The 16,814-nt window shown below is 43.7% G+C and overlaps 2 protein-coding genes across 4 annotated transcripts; both read left to right on the top strand.

Moving 5' to 3' along the window:
* The first annotated feature begins 196 nt into the window (after positions 1–196).
* Positions 197–7,476, top strand: cyp7a1b (cytochrome P450, family 7, subfamily A, polypeptide 1b). Its single transcript, XM_023818258.2, has 6 exons — positions 197–388; positions 815–1,055; positions 3,969–4,567; positions 5,035–5,165; positions 5,573–5,751; positions 6,398–7,476. The coding sequence occupies exons 1-6, from the start codon at positions 309–311 to the stop codon at positions 6,722–6,724; spliced, it is 1,557 nt and encodes a 518-aa protein (XP_023674026.1). The 5' UTR covers positions 197–308; the 3' UTR covers positions 6,725–7,476.
* Positions 7,477–8,019: 543 nt separating this feature from the next.
* sdcbp (syndecan binding protein (syntenin)) lies at positions 8,020–16,038 on the top strand. Of its 3 annotated transcripts, none has more exons than XM_023818219.2 (9): positions 8,020–8,363; positions 9,037–9,125; positions 9,247–9,328; positions 10,833–10,942; positions 11,983–12,141; positions 12,993–13,168; positions 13,252–13,423; positions 14,366–14,457; positions 15,236–16,038. In XM_023818219.2, the coding sequence occupies exons 2-9, from the start codon at positions 9,075–9,077 to the stop codon at positions 15,288–15,290; spliced, it is 897 nt and encodes a 298-aa protein (XP_023673987.1). In that variant the 5' UTR covers positions 8,020–8,363; positions 9,037–9,074; the 3' UTR covers positions 15,291–16,038. The 3 variants fall into 3 exon arrangements, with proteins under 3 accessions (XP_023673987.1, XP_023673985.1, XP_023673986.1); XM_023818217.2 differs by having other exon boundaries at positions 8,027–8,363; positions 11,980–12,141; XM_023818218.2 differs by lacking the exon at positions 8,020–8,363 and adding an exon at positions 8,372–8,689 and having other exon boundaries at positions 11,980–12,141.
* The last annotated feature ends 776 nt before the right edge of the window (positions 16,039–16,814 follow it).

Here is a 16,814-nt window from a genome sequence, read left to right as displayed (position 1 = left end):
TTGGAAGCAACCTGCTGCTCAGCGTAGCCTTCTGCCAGCAGAACCAGGATTAAATCAGGATTTAAAAAACACAGATTTATTTAAAAACATACAGTGGTCTCAATTTTTTCCGCGGCTATATATATATAAAAGGATATATGTATGTATGATTCGGAACAGAACTTAAATCTAGCCTCCTTTACCCGAATGATTTTTTTTCTACTCCAACTCCTTTTCTGAGACCACCTCTGTCATTAGCTGGGAGGAGCGAAGCCCGCTAGGTTCCCTTACATCCCTGCGATGGTGGACCGAGAAAGTAACACTTTACCATGGCCGCCTTAAGCATCCACATTCTCGTGCTCTTTTTGTGCATCTTGTTGGTTTTGAAGCTCTGCGGCTTCAGGAAAAGGTGAGTGTTTATTGTTAATGCATTTGGACGGCAAGTTTCATAACACGTTGATGTGTTTGTCGTTGTTTAATTAAAGATGCCGAGTTGCTTGTACAGCGCTCGGCTCACCGTATGTATATGTTCTTATTTCTGAAAACTTCAGATGAGAGTCGCGATGTTATTATTTTTAGTATTGTTGTTGTAGCGACTAATAATAATAATAATAATAATAATAATAATAATATACTGATGCCGTCTTACATTGGCTGTACATCGTACTCAGCAGACATCACTAGACAGAAACGATCCTAAATAATCTAAATCATTCGTATGTGTTTACTCAAATTTATTTACTTTCATTTTCTTATATTATAGAAACCAAAATTCAATATAACTACTGGTAATAAAGATTTTACCTGCCTGACCTAAATGTCTTCACCCCAATAGGCAACAGGATGAACCTCCGCTAATGAACGGCTGGATCCCCTTTCTTGGCGTCGCGCTGGAATACGGGAAAAACCCCCTGGAATTTTTGAGGTCGATCCAGAGGGAATACGGAGACATTTTCACTTGTAAAATAGCCGGGAAATACTTCACCTTTGTGACGGATCCTTTCTCCTATAGCGCGGTGTTTCGCCAGGGAAGGAATCTTGACTTCCAAAAGTTTGCACTGGGATTCTCCCGGAAGGTAAAGTTCACGCGCTGCAGTCCCCTTCCACTCCCATCAACATAAATCAGTCTAATTAGTCGCGAAAGACTGGTACAAAAATAGCTTATAAAAGTGTACTAGAACGTGTTTATTCGGCAGTGGTCTTCACCAGTCGATTATAGTGCTTCACAATGTCTTCTTTTTGAGTTGCTCTCTTCAATGGTTTGCCTTGGTAACAAGGTTCAGTGGAAAACAACGCAGGCTGTTTTTTCTTCGCTTACACTTTCTTCAGTGACAGGATACATGGACAATCCTAGGAAGTGCTGTGAAATCTGTGTGTTTTTAAGCTGTCTGTGTAGTTAGTAGTCCTCAAATATTAGAGTTAACTTAACCGTAACTTGTTTGAAATCCGTCATAAAGGGAAAGTTAAGTCTGTCTGTAGTGCAGACGTGTATCGTGCGGTGGTGAAGAATAAGGTCGACTTGTCATTCGTTTTAAGTTTTCCGTCTTATCCTGATTGAAGCTGTAATTACTGTTAAGCCCAAAATTACTCATACCCATGCCAAATAATGATCTATTATGAATTTCTATTTGTCCAATAGGTTTCTTCTGGCTCGAAATGGCATGCACATCTGACAAAAGATGGTAAAAGATATAAATGAAAAAAAAAAACTATTTGGATGTTTATGAAAAATGCCATGTTCAAAAGTATACATACCCTTTCTCAATAATCAATGGCAAAGCGTTTATTTTGCCATCACAGCAATCAGACGGTTCTTATAATTGCTAACAAGCATTTTGCATGTCTCCACTGAGATTATGGACTTTTTTGCAAAGATCTCCTGGTCCTTGAGGTTGGAAGGCTTCCTTGCCATCACTCTAGTCTTCAGTTCCCTCCACTGATTCTCAATGGAATTCAGGTCTGAACTCTTGCTAGGCTACTCCAAAATGTTGATATTATGTTCTGTTAACCATTTCTTGACCAATTTGGCTGTATGTTTTAGATCATTGTCTTGTTGGAAGATCCAGTGCTGCCTGAGGCCAAATTGTCCTGCCGACTGCCTGATGTTTTCCCCCAGAATCTTAATGTAGTCCTATTTTTTCATGATGCCTTTTACAAGACCAACCCAAAGCATTACATTCCCACCACCACGCTTGACCGTGGGGATGCTGTTCATGAGGTTGAATGCATTTCCGTTCTTTCACCAAAAGAGAGTTACGTCCCTGTGTCCAAACAGTTCCATTTTCATCGCATCCGATGACAGAATCAGGTCCAGGTGAGCGTTTGCAAAGGCTAGGCTAGCTCTCTCTCGCCTGTCTTGGAGAAGTGGAGTCCTCCTCAGTTGGCATCCATGGAGACCAGCCTTGTGTCCAGTATAGTGCCTGCCTGCCTTGTGTTGGTACAAGAATTTGTCAGGATGATCCTATTGGTGATCCTTGGATCCTTCTTGGCCTCCTGCACCACCATTCTTGCCAGCGCTGGGGTCACCTTTGGCTTCCTAACACATTCTTTAAGATTTTTCAAAGTTGGCATTTCTTGTACTTCTTGATTATCCTTTGCACTGTGGCTACTGGCACTGGAGACTTGGATATAACTTGGATATAACTTGTAAATAACTTTAAAGTCTTTCCCCATCTTGCGATCAGCCGCAATGCACAGCTGGAGGTCCTTACTAAGTTCTATGGTTTTATAGCCATGACTTGCAGTTGACTAGTAACCGATTACTGCATCAGCTGTTCTCCTTTTATAGTTGAGCTGAATTCTCTAGAACATGGTAATAATTACCAGGACCACCCGGAATGGTATAGAACAGCGGTGGGCAATCTTACCCGCAAAGGGCCGGTGTGTATGCAGGTTTATGGGATAACCTTTAGGTCAGCTGTTCAAAGCCAGGTGTGAGGACTCTTCAGCCAATCAGTCCTCTAATTAGTAATCTAATTAGGGTGCTACAGCGGCCCTTTGCGGATAAGATTGGTTACCCCTGGTATAGTAGCTCGCCTCTTGCATTTTCTCAAAACATTGCGCAATTTCAAGGGATATGAATAATTATGCATATGGCATTTTTCTTAAAAACAAAAAAAAAAAGCATTAGGATTAATTAACTTTTTTATCAATGACTAGTGCAATTCTGTAGCATCCTTTGTCACATACTTATGTCATTTACTGCCAGATGAAACTATATTGGGCAAATAATACATTATATACATCAAAATTTCGACATGGGTATGAATAATTTTGTGCTTAACTGTATGTCTCTGGTGACAGTCTTTGGTACATTCTTTGGCTTGGTATTGCGAATATCAGGTCAGGCTGCCGATTTCGCGTTAGGCCGTGGGACGGTGGATGATGGGTGACAGAGACATGAAGTAAGGGCTAAAAAAACAAAACTAAATTGTCTGTGAGGTTTTTTTTTTATGCTGGGTGAGTATTTCAAGACATTCAGCTTCCCACGCAAAATCCAGCCTTACTGGAAATGTTAAGTAAGATGTAATTGTTGACATTTAATTAGCAGACACTTTTATTAAAAGCACAGACAAGGGAGGATCAAAGACTTGCTTCAGACAGTCGCTTGCGAGCTTCACTGCCACTACCCCCCCCTCAGCAAACTCCACCACCCAGTTCCACTTTTGAACCAGACAATGTCACTCTACATGGTCTTTTTTTTGGTGGGGGGGGGGGATAGGCTGGCAGTTTGCTTAGTTGCTCAGAAAATGGTGCTATGGGTCTAAGTCGCCTAATTGGTTGCCCAGAATTACCTGAAGCAGTTGGGGTTAAGGGCCTTGCTCGAGAGCCCAAGAGATGAATCACTCTGGGATTCAAACCAATAACCTTCTGATCACCCTGACCCACAGAGCCACACACCAGCTGCAGTTACTATGTGTGTCATTTCCGGAATCCCCCCTGTCACACCTTTCATCTGCTGATAGCCACTAATGCTTTTTGCCCCTCAGGTGTTCGGCCATGCCGACTTCAACGCCCCCATGTACAGTGGGAGCTACAGGGACATCCACCCCATTTTCCGACAAACGCTGCAAGGGCCTGTCCTCCAGCAGCTCATCTCCACCATGATGGAGAACATCCAGATGGTGATCCGCAGGGACGACAGCTTCAACTGGGTCACCGAGGGCCTGCAGCGCTTCGTGGACCGGATCATGTTCGAGGCCGGGTACCTGACTCTCTTCGGCAAAGAGGATGAGGCGTTGGTCAGTGGCGGCGGCGGCCGTGGCGCCCCCCAGTGGCTGTCCATGAGACAGGCCATGGAGGACTTCCATGCCTTTGACAAGGCCTTGCCCGAGATGGCAGCCGGACTCCCCATACACTTACACTTGAAGGCCTTTCGAGCCCGTGAGGCACTAGCCCAGAAGCTCCACCACCGACGTCTGAAGAGGAACAAGTGCTTATCGGCTCTCGTCGAGAGGAGGATTCAGGCTTTTGATAAAATGGAGGAGCTCGACGAGCATGGCAAAGCCAGGACACACTTATGCATTCTGTGGGCTTCCCAAGCCAACACCTTACCTGCAACATTCTGGAGCCTGTACTACATGCTAAGGTAGGCTCACGGCATTGGATAAATCTGATTGGATAAATCTGATTGGATAAATTTAGCTGGAGAAACTTGATTGTATGTTTGTTTTTTCTCTAGTATTTGTTTTGATCCCTTTTATCCAGAATGACTTGATGACATGATGTAACGTTTTGCTCGATTGTTCTTGGGACCCCAACCAGGATAGATGGATAGCTGCATAGCATAGCATGCAACGGTCCAAGTGTATAAGCGTCATTTTCCTTTTGAAATCCATATATGAAGCCACTCATTGAAATTAATCTCTTCATGGTTAGTGCAGACTTCTAGTTGTGTTAATACATCTTATGTAACATGTTTATGGTTTAGATTTTAAAAAATCTGCCATTAAATAAAAAAGGTCAGATGAAGGTCAATGTCAATGTCAGTTTTAATTTAGGAGATGAATCTGATAGTCAGGACAGAACTGTGAACCCTCTCTGCATTTACCCCAGGTCTCCAGATGCCATGAGGGCTGCTCAAGCTGAGGTGGACCGAGTGTTGAGGGAGTCCGGCCACACGCCAGAAAACCTGGACAAACCGGTGGTCCTTTCTAAAGACCAGCTAGACGGCATGTTGGTGCTGGGTGAGTGAGTTCATACAGCGGTGATCCGGGGGTCTCCTGTTGGCCACTATCATCACTACACCCAAGCTGAAGCCCACAGACAGCCGCTAAAAAATGACCAACTGCACCATTGTAGTAAATAGTAGGGGGACGTCTGACAACTCAAATGGTCCTGGTCCTTTGATCATGTTAATGTACCTCTGACTACGTTAAATATCAGCTAAAAAAATAAACATGTTCCAGATTTAAGAGATGCTGAAGCAGCATGTTCTGCTAACCAGCCAGCTAACTACGATCTCCGGACTCTACTCACTAGCTATTTATTTAGTTTTTGAAACATCTGAGTAGGGGCAGTGTAGCTGGTTCATTGTGGTGGCACAATGTCATTATACACCCCCTTCATTCGTCCTACTTCTCACTCCATCCAGGAAGCATCATAGAGGAAGCCCTCCGGCTCTCCAGTGCTTCCATAATGATCCGCGTCGCCAACGAGCACTTCACCTTCACTCTCGATTCCGGCAAGATGGTTGCCATCCGCAAAGGGGATCACATTGCCATGTTCCCGCAGATGATGCACATGGACCCAGAGATCTACGAGAATCCCACGGTACATCCCACTCGTTCATGCCTCGGACCTCTTTCCCATTTGATAATCGGTTCATTATCATGTTGCATGACTAGTGTGATCATACTCAGTTTAGCACGTTATGAGTCAAAGGTACACCACATGGGCAAAAGTATTGAGACACACCTCCACCACTGTCCATAGTCAGTTGAAAGTGGCATCATTGCATCATTGCGAAGTGGACGCATGTAGTAACAACTGAAACTCTGCCACAAAGTGACAGACCATTTAACGTAACAGAGTGGGGTTATCGAATTCTGAGGTGCATTGTGCGTAACATTTGCCAGCGCTCTGTTGACTCAATAACTGCAGTTCCAAACTTCCTCTGGCATTAGCTCCAGCACAAAAACTGTGTCAGGAGCTTCATGGAATGGGCTTCTATGGCCGAGCAGCTGCATGCAAGCCTCACATCACTAAGCGCAATGCCAAACGTCAGATAGAGTGGTGTAAGGGACTCCACCGCTTGTCTCTTAAGCGATGGAAATGTGTTCTGTGGAGTGACAAACCACGCTTCCCTGTCTGGTAGTCTGATGGACGACGCAGGGCTTGGTGGATATTTCTCTTAGGTACAGTGACAGATCCATAATGTGCTCCTGCCCTGAATATGACTGTTGGCTGCCTCCTGTAGGAATTCAAGTTCGACAGATTCCTGGATGAGAATGGGCAGAGGAAGACAGATTTCTACAAGAACGGCAGGAAGCTGCGGCATTTCCTCATGCCCTTCGGGTCCGGGGTCAGTGAGTGCCCCGGTCGCTTCTTTGCCATAAATGAGATCAAGCAGTTTCTCACGTTGACTCTCTGCTACTACGACATGGAGCTACAAGACCCTGCAATGCCTCCTTTGACCACAGACTGTACCAGGGCTGGTCTGGGCATCTTGCCACCCAAACAAGATATTTCCCTTAGATACAGACTCAGACGATGGGTCCCGACACACCTGCAAGCGCCACGTTAGCTGGTGCACTCCTGTCATCAGCTGGCGGAGTCTCGCTAACTCGTAATAGCTAACACGTTCAACTAAAATTTACATTTCGAACACCGTAATGTGACTTAGCAACTGTGTATCTTTGCTTGGAATTCCAGGTAGAGGTTTGGGATCATGTAAATGTTTTTTTTGGGATAGTAATTTTTGGACACCTGGAATACTTTGGAAACTGCGAAGTCTCTTGATGAGTCCCTGAGTCTTATTTCCCAGCAAGACATGAGTGCATTTACAGGAAAAAATACTTAAGTGGCTGATTATATACAGAGGATCCATGCAGGCGCGGGGCAACATTGGAACTCACCACAGCTGAAAGCGGATTGGCCCCCAGAATGCCTTCTCCCCTGTCACTCATCGATTCAAAACATATCATTGGCTAATGGTAAGGTTGGCCCGTCTTTATAAATTATAGCTTCTTAATCCTAGTATTACCCCTGTAGTAGCATGGGAGCATGAAGGGAAAACAAACAGCTACTTTGAGAGCGTGGTACAATATTTCCCCATTATTATTGTTTGAATGTGTTTTAAGACATTCTTACCATGTCTGGAAGTAATGGGAGAGACAACCTAATAAAATATGTAATAGGATGCTATTGTGCTTTCTGTTTCTTAGGGTACAGTATATTAAGCTGTGGCATCTGATTTATCTCTGTGCCCAACAGGCCTTCATATTGGTTATGTAAAGAACAATGCAGTTTGTTAATAAATCTGTTCCTTGACTGGAATCATTCTTGTATCTTTATTGTGAGATCAAAGTAAAAGTTAGTGATGACAACAAAAGTAATAATAATGATGTTGAGGCATCATTTCAAATATTGTCTGCACTTTAAGCATGTGAGGACAACACAATTAACATGACCTTAACATCAGACTCAATGTGTGGAAGTTAGTACACAAATAGTGAATAATTTCCTTTAGTTAATGTATTTTCCAAATAATATAAAGCAAGAGTCAACAATTGGGGGGGGTAACCAAGGCCGTATATAATACATATATGGGGGGGCATTGTGAGCACATTGGAATACTCAGCGGTCGTGTCCCCCCAATATGAAGTATATTATAATTACGGCCTTGATGTAAAATAAAATTAAAATGAGCTTCTATTGCGAATACAGTTAAGTATTCGATTGTATTATAAACAATACACTTTTATAGAGGATTAATAGGAGATGCCCTCAGAAAACACTAATAAACGAATAAATGTGCGACGTACAGTTGTCCGGATTTGATTATTGAATAAACGTATCTTGTACCACATTAACATATGCACTCGTTATATGTGTGTGCACGTACCTACATTGTATTATAAACCAATTATATATAATACGCCCCGTATTGGACTGAATGATCAGTAGGATGCGAAGTGTGGATATTGACTGGAAAGCAGCGCAGATATGATGTTAGTAGGCAGCGGGCGCTCCGAGGGGGGCTCGGTAATAAGGATACCGCATGGATGTGGGATGATCAAGGTCGATGCTGCTCATCGTCAGCACGCCAGCATCCGGCCACACGGAGACATATACGCGCTTTATTTACAGCGGCCATTAAATCGGAAATCTGCCTCATCTGATAACTGGTGGCGGAAAGGCAAAGCCATACTAACGTCTTTAAGGTGGGTGCTCGCCATCGTGGCTATTTCTGCAGTATCTAATATTAATATTGGCTTTAAGCGAATTTGATACATCCGGTTTTTTTTTGCTGCCAGATGGATGTAAAATCTAAACAAAAAAGGGGAGAAAAAAAACATACATCGTCCGCGGTGTCGAAAATTAATTCGGAGTTTTAATTTAAAATATTAAGAAATCTGTTCGAAATATTAGCGTACCCATAAATACTGCGTCAATTAAGAAATACATTTCTAAAGCACACTAGACTGAAGGGAATGGCAATTTGAGCGATAAAACAACGCCCAAACGACACAGAAGACAATATCTAAAGGTATTTATTATTTTATTTTATTTATAACATAATTACAAGACCGCTGTCATATGTATTTTTCACGGGATCGTCATTATAAAACGTGGCTTGCAGATCACGCCTAGAACCGCATCGCTGTCACCGCATACCGTAACTCAGCGGGATTTATAATATTAAATGCAAACATGAGTTAAAAATGCCATACGATATAGGCACGCATTTTTTTAAGCATCCGTTTTGTGTGTCGCATGGTATACCGTGACCTGGACTCTGTGCATATTCAATTAGGCTGCCAAGAGATACGCGAGGAGATGTAAAATATTAAAGGCCAGAAGCAGATTATTTACACAGCCTGTCCCTCTCCAAAGTGGCCAGGCATTCCACCCAGACCCCCCTCCTGGCAACAATGTCGCTGTATCCATCTTTAGAAGACATGAAGGTGGATAAGTTCATGCAGGTGAGCTACATAAAGACGTTTGGGTGTGAAGAAGAATCATGAATTTGGGAGTATTATTATTATTATTATTATTATAATATATTTTTTTTAATTTCCAAAATGCCCCGAATGTCCTGTGCAGGCGCAGAGCTCCTACGCGTCGGTCACGGCGAAGCAGGCGGCTCTCTCTGAAGCGGGCCAGACCTCCGGGGAAAACGGCAGCGGTAAGTCTAGGAAGGCAATTACTCCTCAGTCCACCAATAAGCATTTTGGGTCATTCTACCGACTTTGTCCATAGTCACTTAAAGCGGAATTACTATGTTTTGCTGTGTTCCGGGTTTGGAAACCTCTTTAAAATTGTTGATGGAATGAATTCTGACAGATCTGGAATAGTTATTCATGCTTGTGAATGTCTGTAGGGATGTTCAGATATGTGCAATGCACCTTTATCTCTGGAATCACATGATTGTGGGTATAGTTGTCTTAAGTTTATGCCTGGTATATGAACCTATGTCCTCATGCATTCAGCATGGCGCAACCCCACAACATGACTATAGCTGGAAGTGTGCTTATGCATTATGCACCCTCTAGGGTGCGGTGTGAGGCATAGCAGGTTGGGCCTCTGATTGTGATCAGAAGGTTGCCGGTTCAAATCCCATCATCAGCAGAATTGTCGCATGTCTGTTGGGTCCCTGAGCAAGGCCCTTAACCCCTTTAAAAATGCTCCAGGGGGCGGATAAACGGCCAGACCACAAGCTTTGCTCTCAACTGTATGTTTATGTTTGTCTCCAAGAAGCGCAAGATGGTGTATATGCATGCAAGTGTACTTGTGCAAATGGCAAATAAAGCATTGGTTTCATTTGCATTGCTGGAGCTGAGTTTGGGAGCCTTAGCTTAGGTAGGAGGGTTGGATGGGTATGTTCGTGGTTCATGTCTTGTGCTGCCCTGTTGGGATATACTGTCACAAAGACAGGAGCGACACACTCCGCTCCATAACATAGCTGCTCCTGAACAGAAGAAAATAGTGACCTTTTCTGCTGACATATTAGTTGTGTATTCAGAATGAGGTAAATGACTTTTTTTCCGAGGGCACATTAGAAAACAGACTTTTTTTCCCCTAGTTTTTGTCTCTCCCGGAAGTGCTGGCTCCATTGTGTGAGTTACGCCACTTTGGGTTTTTTTTTATTGGATTAGAGGTATTCTGTGTTACTAAGCACCGCTTTAAAGTCCACCCAGGGTTTTACTGGGAGCCACTGAAGCGACTGACTGCTGACACAGCGGTCTCTGCAGGACGAATCTGAAGTACTGAAATAAACCATCATCAATGACCAGTTAGTCTGCAGTATTAGTGTAAAATATTAAAATAAGCCATGACCTTTGACCAGTCAATCTATAGTACTAATATAAAATGCTAAAATATTGTACCACTGACCTGGTTTAGTGTGTTTTGATGGAGGGATGGATGCATAGGATGTATGGATGGATTGATAACTGGATGGATGGATGGACTGATTAACCGAGGACTGGATGGATGATGACTGGATGGATGGATGAATGGATGGATGAAACAGGACTATGACCTGCAGTACTATGGTGGATTTAGGAGTAGCTGGAAGCTGCTGAGATCCCAGCTTGTGCTGGTTCCTGTCCCCCACCCCACAGTAATGTACTTGCATGCTTTCGTTTGTTCCCTCTGGCTTGCACCCCCCCTCCTCCCCCTCCCCCCAGGCCTCTACCCCAGACTGTACCCCGAGCTCAGCGACTTCATGGGCCTAAACCTCACTGAGGATGCCCTTCGGCAGGCTCTGTCCCCCCTGCCAGCTGCAGACTGCTCTGGGGTAAGGTCACCTCACCCTGTGTGCAAGGCACGGGCATATGGTATGTGCCTCTTACATATGGTTTGTTCCACTGTCACTTAACTGGTGGGTCGTGACCCAAAAGTGGGTCATCATTTGGTCACTAAATGCCTGGTTAAAAATAATCATTTTGAAAATGTTTCCCAATGTAGGACATCTTTAACAGCGCTTGAAGGCATTGTGTTACTGTCACTGTGCTCTGTTTGCAATTGCTGCGCTATTTTTTGCGGAAAAATAATGGGAAAATGGGTCGCGATTTAATGCCCAGGGAAACGTGGGGTCTGAATCGGTTGAGGAGCATTGGTGTAAGAGGCAGGTAGCTGATTGAAGACACACTGTGACACACAGCATTTCACTATATACAGACATGTTCATCATTAATGAGAAAATGTAGCATCTCTATGAAATTTTTGATGGGTTGCAGATTGTTCGTATAGCTCTAACGATAAGAATCTTTTTTGTAAAAAAATATATAAGGAATAAAAATGCCAGTAACACATTAACAGGCATAGAAATAAAATAAAATAAAGAAGTGTCAGTCCAGAAATATATGAGCAGTATTGGTGTAGCATTGCAAAATGGTAAGTGTGCAATATACTAAAGAGGTGCAAAAAGCAGAATGAATTATGACTGGCCTATGAATAAAGCACAGTATATCACAGTATATCACAGTATGTCACAGTATATCACTCACAGGGATAAAAGTCCCAACACAGAACACTGAAGAAAACTCAGTGTAACCAATCCAAGAGCACACAAACTCCGATTTCATGTTTATGTCAGTGTGAAAGTGAAAACTACTGGTGATTCAAAGGGATCAATGAGTCGTGTTTCAGGAATGATAAAAGTCTAACATCAAACAGTATCTACCAAAGACTAAACATCATATTACTAATAAATACTACTTAACTGGGTTGTTGAATAAACTTTCTGGAAATGGTGCTTTGGTGATACATATTTTTGTTGTGAAACGCCGTGCTGTCCAGAATGTTTATGTATTTTTTTTTTTATTTTTATAGCAGGTTGCTACGAGGCCATCTGCTCTCAGCTGCATGACTGCCCCAGTAACGGGAAATGACTGCGGCCTCCGCAGGGCCGAGATCAAGCAGGGCGTCCGCGAGCTCATCCTGTGCAAAGACATGGATGGCAAGATCGGGCTGCGTTTGAAATCTGTGGACAACGTAAGACCCCGTCCTCGACCATGGATAATGCTGCCTTCCATTTCAACTGGAAAGCTGAAAATTCCAAATTCCTTGTTGAACATTTCAAGTTAACTTGGGTGTGACGTGATTCCCGGGTCCGACTCCTGGCCTCCAAGGTTAATGGAGCGCAGTATAAGCATCATCAGTGTTGATAATGGATGTTAGTCTGAGGAAATATCAGTATCTCGTGCCTCCAGAGTTGGGGGTTCGAATTCCATCTTCGACCGTGCATGTGGAGTTCATGTGTTGTGAAAGTTTGTATCTAGGTAAATCGGTATCTGTCAGTCGGCCCAAATATATAAACATGCCCTTTAAGAGACTGAAGTTCCATCTGGGCTGTCCCCCACCCTGTGCATCCTGTGATGGGTTGTAGGGTCACCTTGATACTGCGCCAGATTCCAAAGTGAGGAAAGCGTGCCAGATCACACTGCAGGGTCAGCCAGTGGCCAGATTCCAAAGTGAGGAAAGCGTGCCAGATCACACTGCAGGGTCAGCCAGTGGCCAGATTCCAAAGTGAGGAAAGCGTGCCAGATCACACTGCAGGGTCAGCCAGTGACCAGATTCCAAAGTGAGGAAAGCGTACCAGATCACACAGCAGGGTCATCCAGTGAGCAACCCTGGAGCAATCGGGATTAAGGGCCCAAACTTCGATTTGATTACTCTGCCGATGAGACACAAACCCAAAACCTTAAGGACATGGGATACGGAACCCACAACCTTCTGGTGGGCACAGATTCTTAATCCCCTTAGCTACACATTGCACCAGGTGGCAATTCTATAAGATGTATGAATGGGTTACTGGTGTACTAAGGCCAGTTCTTTGTCCACAGGGTGTGTTCGTCCAGCTGGTGCAGGCCAACACCGCAGCTGCCCTGGCTGGGCTGCGTTTCGGGGACCAGGTGCTGCAGATCAACGGGGAGAACTGTGCCGGCTGGAGCACGGATAAGGCCCACAAGGCGCTGAAGAGCGCCTCAGCTGAGAGGATAGCGCTGGTGGTCCGGGACAGGTAGCCCCGCCCCCTCTATGTCTCCCCACCCCCTCCTCGTTACTCACGGTTAAGCTGACGACCTCACCTCCCGCCACGCTTAGGCCATTCGAGCGCACCATCACCCTGCACAAGGACACCAGCGGCCAGCTGGGATTCATATTCAAGAAGGGCAAGGTGACCTTCATCGTGAAGGACAGCTCCGCCGCCCGCAACGGGCTCCTCACCGAGCACCATATCTGCGAGGTCAACGGCCAAAACGTCATCGGGCTCAAGGTGAGCCCTGCGGCGCCCGCTCACTCTATTACCCAGACTGCATGCCATTTTCCAGTGGCAATTCCACAGAGCCATGCATACTGTCCAACAGCACTTAACAGAGCTGAAATTCTCTTTATGTAGCAGATACCATTTATCTGAAAAAATGGGGATTTGAACTGATGACCTTCTGATCACAGACATAATCCACTGAACCACACACTGCTCCTTAGTCTTCAATAATGAGAGGTGGACTTCATACCTTGAGGGTTGGTGTTTCTATCCCACCTCTGTGCTCTGTGATGGGCAGGAATCCCAGTCCCCTTGACCCTAACCAGGAAAAGTTGTCAGAATATAGAGGAAGGGACTTTATATATGTGTGTGTCTGTCATCGAGAAATAATTAAATATGGTGGGAGGTTCAGCAATGCAGTTTGTCAAAATAAATACTTTGGGTCTAACTGTGAATTTTTAATATAGTTTATTCTGTCATAGAGTATAATTTTCAATCCAAAGTGCTTAGACCAGGGGTGGCAAAGGGTGTGTATGTGGGTTTTCGCTGCAACGCCATAATTAGATTACTAATTAGAGGACTGATTGGCTGAAATAGTCCTCACACCTGGGTTTGAACAGCTGACCTACAGGTTATCCCAAAAACCTGCATACACACCGGCCCTTTGCGGATAAAATTGGCCACCTCTGGCTTAGACATACATAAAAGCAGAACATGTCTTATTCACTGAACTTTGACACAGATACGTATTAGTCAGACATCTGCGATGGATTTTGGAGACTTAGACAATCCTTGATATGCACCAGTTCCCATAACGTAAACCCACACATGTGATACTCTTCCCAGTCACAGATAATGCTCATCTGATGACTCATCTATCTAGCTGGAAATACAACTAACACAGTTCCTGCCGGTTAAAATCCTTTCATCTCTCCATCTATCCATCAACAGGATCCACAGATTTCTGACATACTGAACACCAGTGGAAATGTGGTCACCATAACCATCATGCCTGCCATTATCTTTGAACACATGATGAAAAAGTAAGTACTTACAGAACTGGCCTGCTGATCTTATCCATAGTGAGGCAGATAGTACAGTGTACAGTGTAGCCAACCACTGAACTGGTATAAACACCAAACCCAAATTAATCCAAAAACCTTCAGAGAATCCATACCTTGATGTTTGTAATTGAATTATCTACATAACTGCCTTATTTGCAGTGTTTTTTTTTTGTGAACAAAGTTATACGTTTGCTGGTGTCTCCAGTAAAGCCTGCAGACTCAGAGCAGTTGCCTGTCTACTCAAAGTGAGCCCTACTGACCTTATAAAAGGGGAAGGTTCCAGTTTCCTGAGAAACAGACCCCAAAATTGGTGTTGTGGTGGCTCAGTGGGTAGCCAAAGATCAAAGATATTTTTATTGTCAATTAACATTTTATGCGCAAGACATACATGAGAACTGAAATGCCGTTTCTCGCTCACTGGTGTGCAGACCGTACAATTACGAAATTATAGACATACTATACAAAAAGACAGATAACAAGACACAGGACACAGGACCCCCCAAAGGACATGGGGATTTGAATTCCAACCCTCAAACTGGTTTCCTCTGGATTTTGTGGTTGCATCCTTAAGTCCAGTGACGTGAGGTGAATGCTGAATCAGCATCTCCATGTTTTACTGTAGCTTGTGAATGTATGTTCGTGTGGTTTAGCATCCTGACATGTTTGTATAAGAACCCTATGTTTCTTGGAGATAATATTGACCTTCTATGGTGGGATCCTCCTGAAGATCATGCTGATGTCCCATCTCCTATCACAGGATGTCCTCCAGCATCGTCAAGAGCCTGATGGACCACTCCATCCCGGAGGTGTGAATATGCAGCCCCCCCCCCGGCTCTGCTTTCTGCCTAGAGACAGCTGACAGGTCACATGATCACCACGTGAGAGCTTCTGGCCTAGTTTCACAGAAGCTCCCCTGCAGCGCTTCTGAAGGCATCGTGGGCCCGAATCCACACACAGAAATAGGTGTTTCTGCAGTGCATCATTCTTCGCCATTTCGCTAAAGCTTGTATGTATTTCGCTCTTTCGGTGGCTGTGAACATTAAAAAAAAGAAAAACAAAAATGCTGTGTGGTGTTTACGTGCTGAATCTTCATTTATTTATTCATTATCTAGAGTGAAGAGCTCGTAATTTCGAAATAACGCACCTTTTAAGAGATATCGTTTTTATTTCATTAATGAATTTAAACTGTGACTTTCATAGAAGTTGGTTTATGAAACATGAACCTGGCTAAGATGTGAATGCATGTCATATTCAGGCTAACCGGCTCGTATCTCGAGAACTTTAACTTAAAGCCATTTACGGAAGCCTTGCTGTTTTGTTGATGTCATTTTGTAAATATTTAGGTGAATTTTGATTCCAGGAATATAACGGAGATGTTGGAGACGTCTGATGTTCACTTACTTGTGGATCTTTTTCTCCTATTTGGTAATTTAATTCCGAAATACAACTCTGGGCTATTTAACTATATTGATTTTGTTAAGAAACATAGTTAATAACCTTCCATGTACTCTAAATGAGATGGATGAAATCATTAAAAGTCAGATGTTTCTGAGAAAACAATCCTGTGTCAAGTTTAGAATTTCTGATGCTTAAATGCCAAGAGATTTACAGCAATGGGGTACAATTTATATACTGTATGCTTCCTGGGATTGGAAGGCACAACTTTTGCTTGCCAACACAATAGTCTACATGTTGAGCTATCAGACCCTATTTTCATACTCAGATTGACTATTGTGGTGTGAAGTTCTGCTTCCAGCATGTCCCTCAACCGACCGAAGAAAAGGTTTAAAAATGAATGAGATAGAATAGTCCTTTCCACTGGCTTTTATATTTAATCATGCTAGAAGAATGGTGGTGTCTGGTGTCAGTTCTTGTAAAGAACCTCATGTTCTTGTTTGTCTCACCTGAATGGTGTATTCAGGGTGGGGTGGATCAGCAGTCAGCCCTGCAGCCTCACATTCCTTGAGCCATCGGGTTCAATCCCTGTACTCAGCTGTGTGTGCGCACGTGAAATTTGCATGTTCTCTCTCCTTCTACAGTCCAAAATGCACTCAGGCAACTTGGTACCTCTGAATTTCCCATAATGCAACTGCGGTTGTTGTGTGTAGTGGGACTGGTGTTCAGTGCCAACACCAGGGCATTTTTAGCTAAGTGCGTGAAATAACGAACACCGTACTTTCTTAAATCATGTAATAATTACGACTATGATTTGTGTACATTCATGCAGATGTGGGAACATCTAAAACCATAGCCGTGTCATATGTGCGTTTGGAAAAACTACGTTCCTCATTCTCTGCATCGAAAATGAGTGAAATGAAAATGGAGAGGGGGGGGCT

Source organism: Paramormyrops kingsleyae, chromosome 4 (assembly GCF_048594095.1).
Source record: "Paramormyrops kingsleyae isolate MSU_618 chromosome 4, PKINGS_0.4, whole genome shotgun sequence".
Classification (NCBI taxonomy): domain Eukaryota; kingdom Metazoa; phylum Chordata; class Actinopteri; order Osteoglossiformes; family Mormyridae; genus Paramormyrops; species Paramormyrops kingsleyae.
Note: the sequence above shows the minus strand (reverse complement) of the source record. Positions and strands in the feature narration are given on the sequence as shown.

What these genes read in the sequence shown, in the direction of transcription:
- cyp7a1b (XM_023818258.2), top strand. Translation starts at nt 309, where the DNA reads ATGGCCGCCTTAAGCATCCACATTCTCGTGCTCTTTTTGTGCATCTTG. An exon ending in AGCCTGTACTACATGCTAAG is followed by an intron (nt 4,568 to 5,034) that starts GTAGGCTCACGG and finishes CATTTACCCCAG; the next exon opens with GTCTCCAGATGCCATGAGGG. An exon ending in AGACGGCATGTTGGTGCTGG is followed by an intron (nt 5,166 to 5,572) that starts GTGAGTGAGTTC and finishes CACTCCATCCAG; the next exon opens with GAAGCATCATAGAGGAAGCC.
- sdcbp (XM_023818217.2), top strand. Translation starts at nt 9,075, where the DNA reads ATGTCGCTGTATCCATCTTTAGAAGACATGAAGGTGGATAAGTTCATG. An exon ending in AGGTGGATAAGTTCATGCAG is followed by an intron (nt 9,126 to 9,246) that starts GTGAGCTACATA and finishes TGTCCTGTGCAG; the next exon opens with GCGCAGAGCTCCTACGCGTC. An exon ending in GCGCTGGTGGTCCGGGACAG is followed by an intron (nt 13,169 to 13,251) that starts GTAGCCCCGCCC and finishes CGCCACGCTTAG; the next exon opens with GCCATTCGAGCGCACCATCA.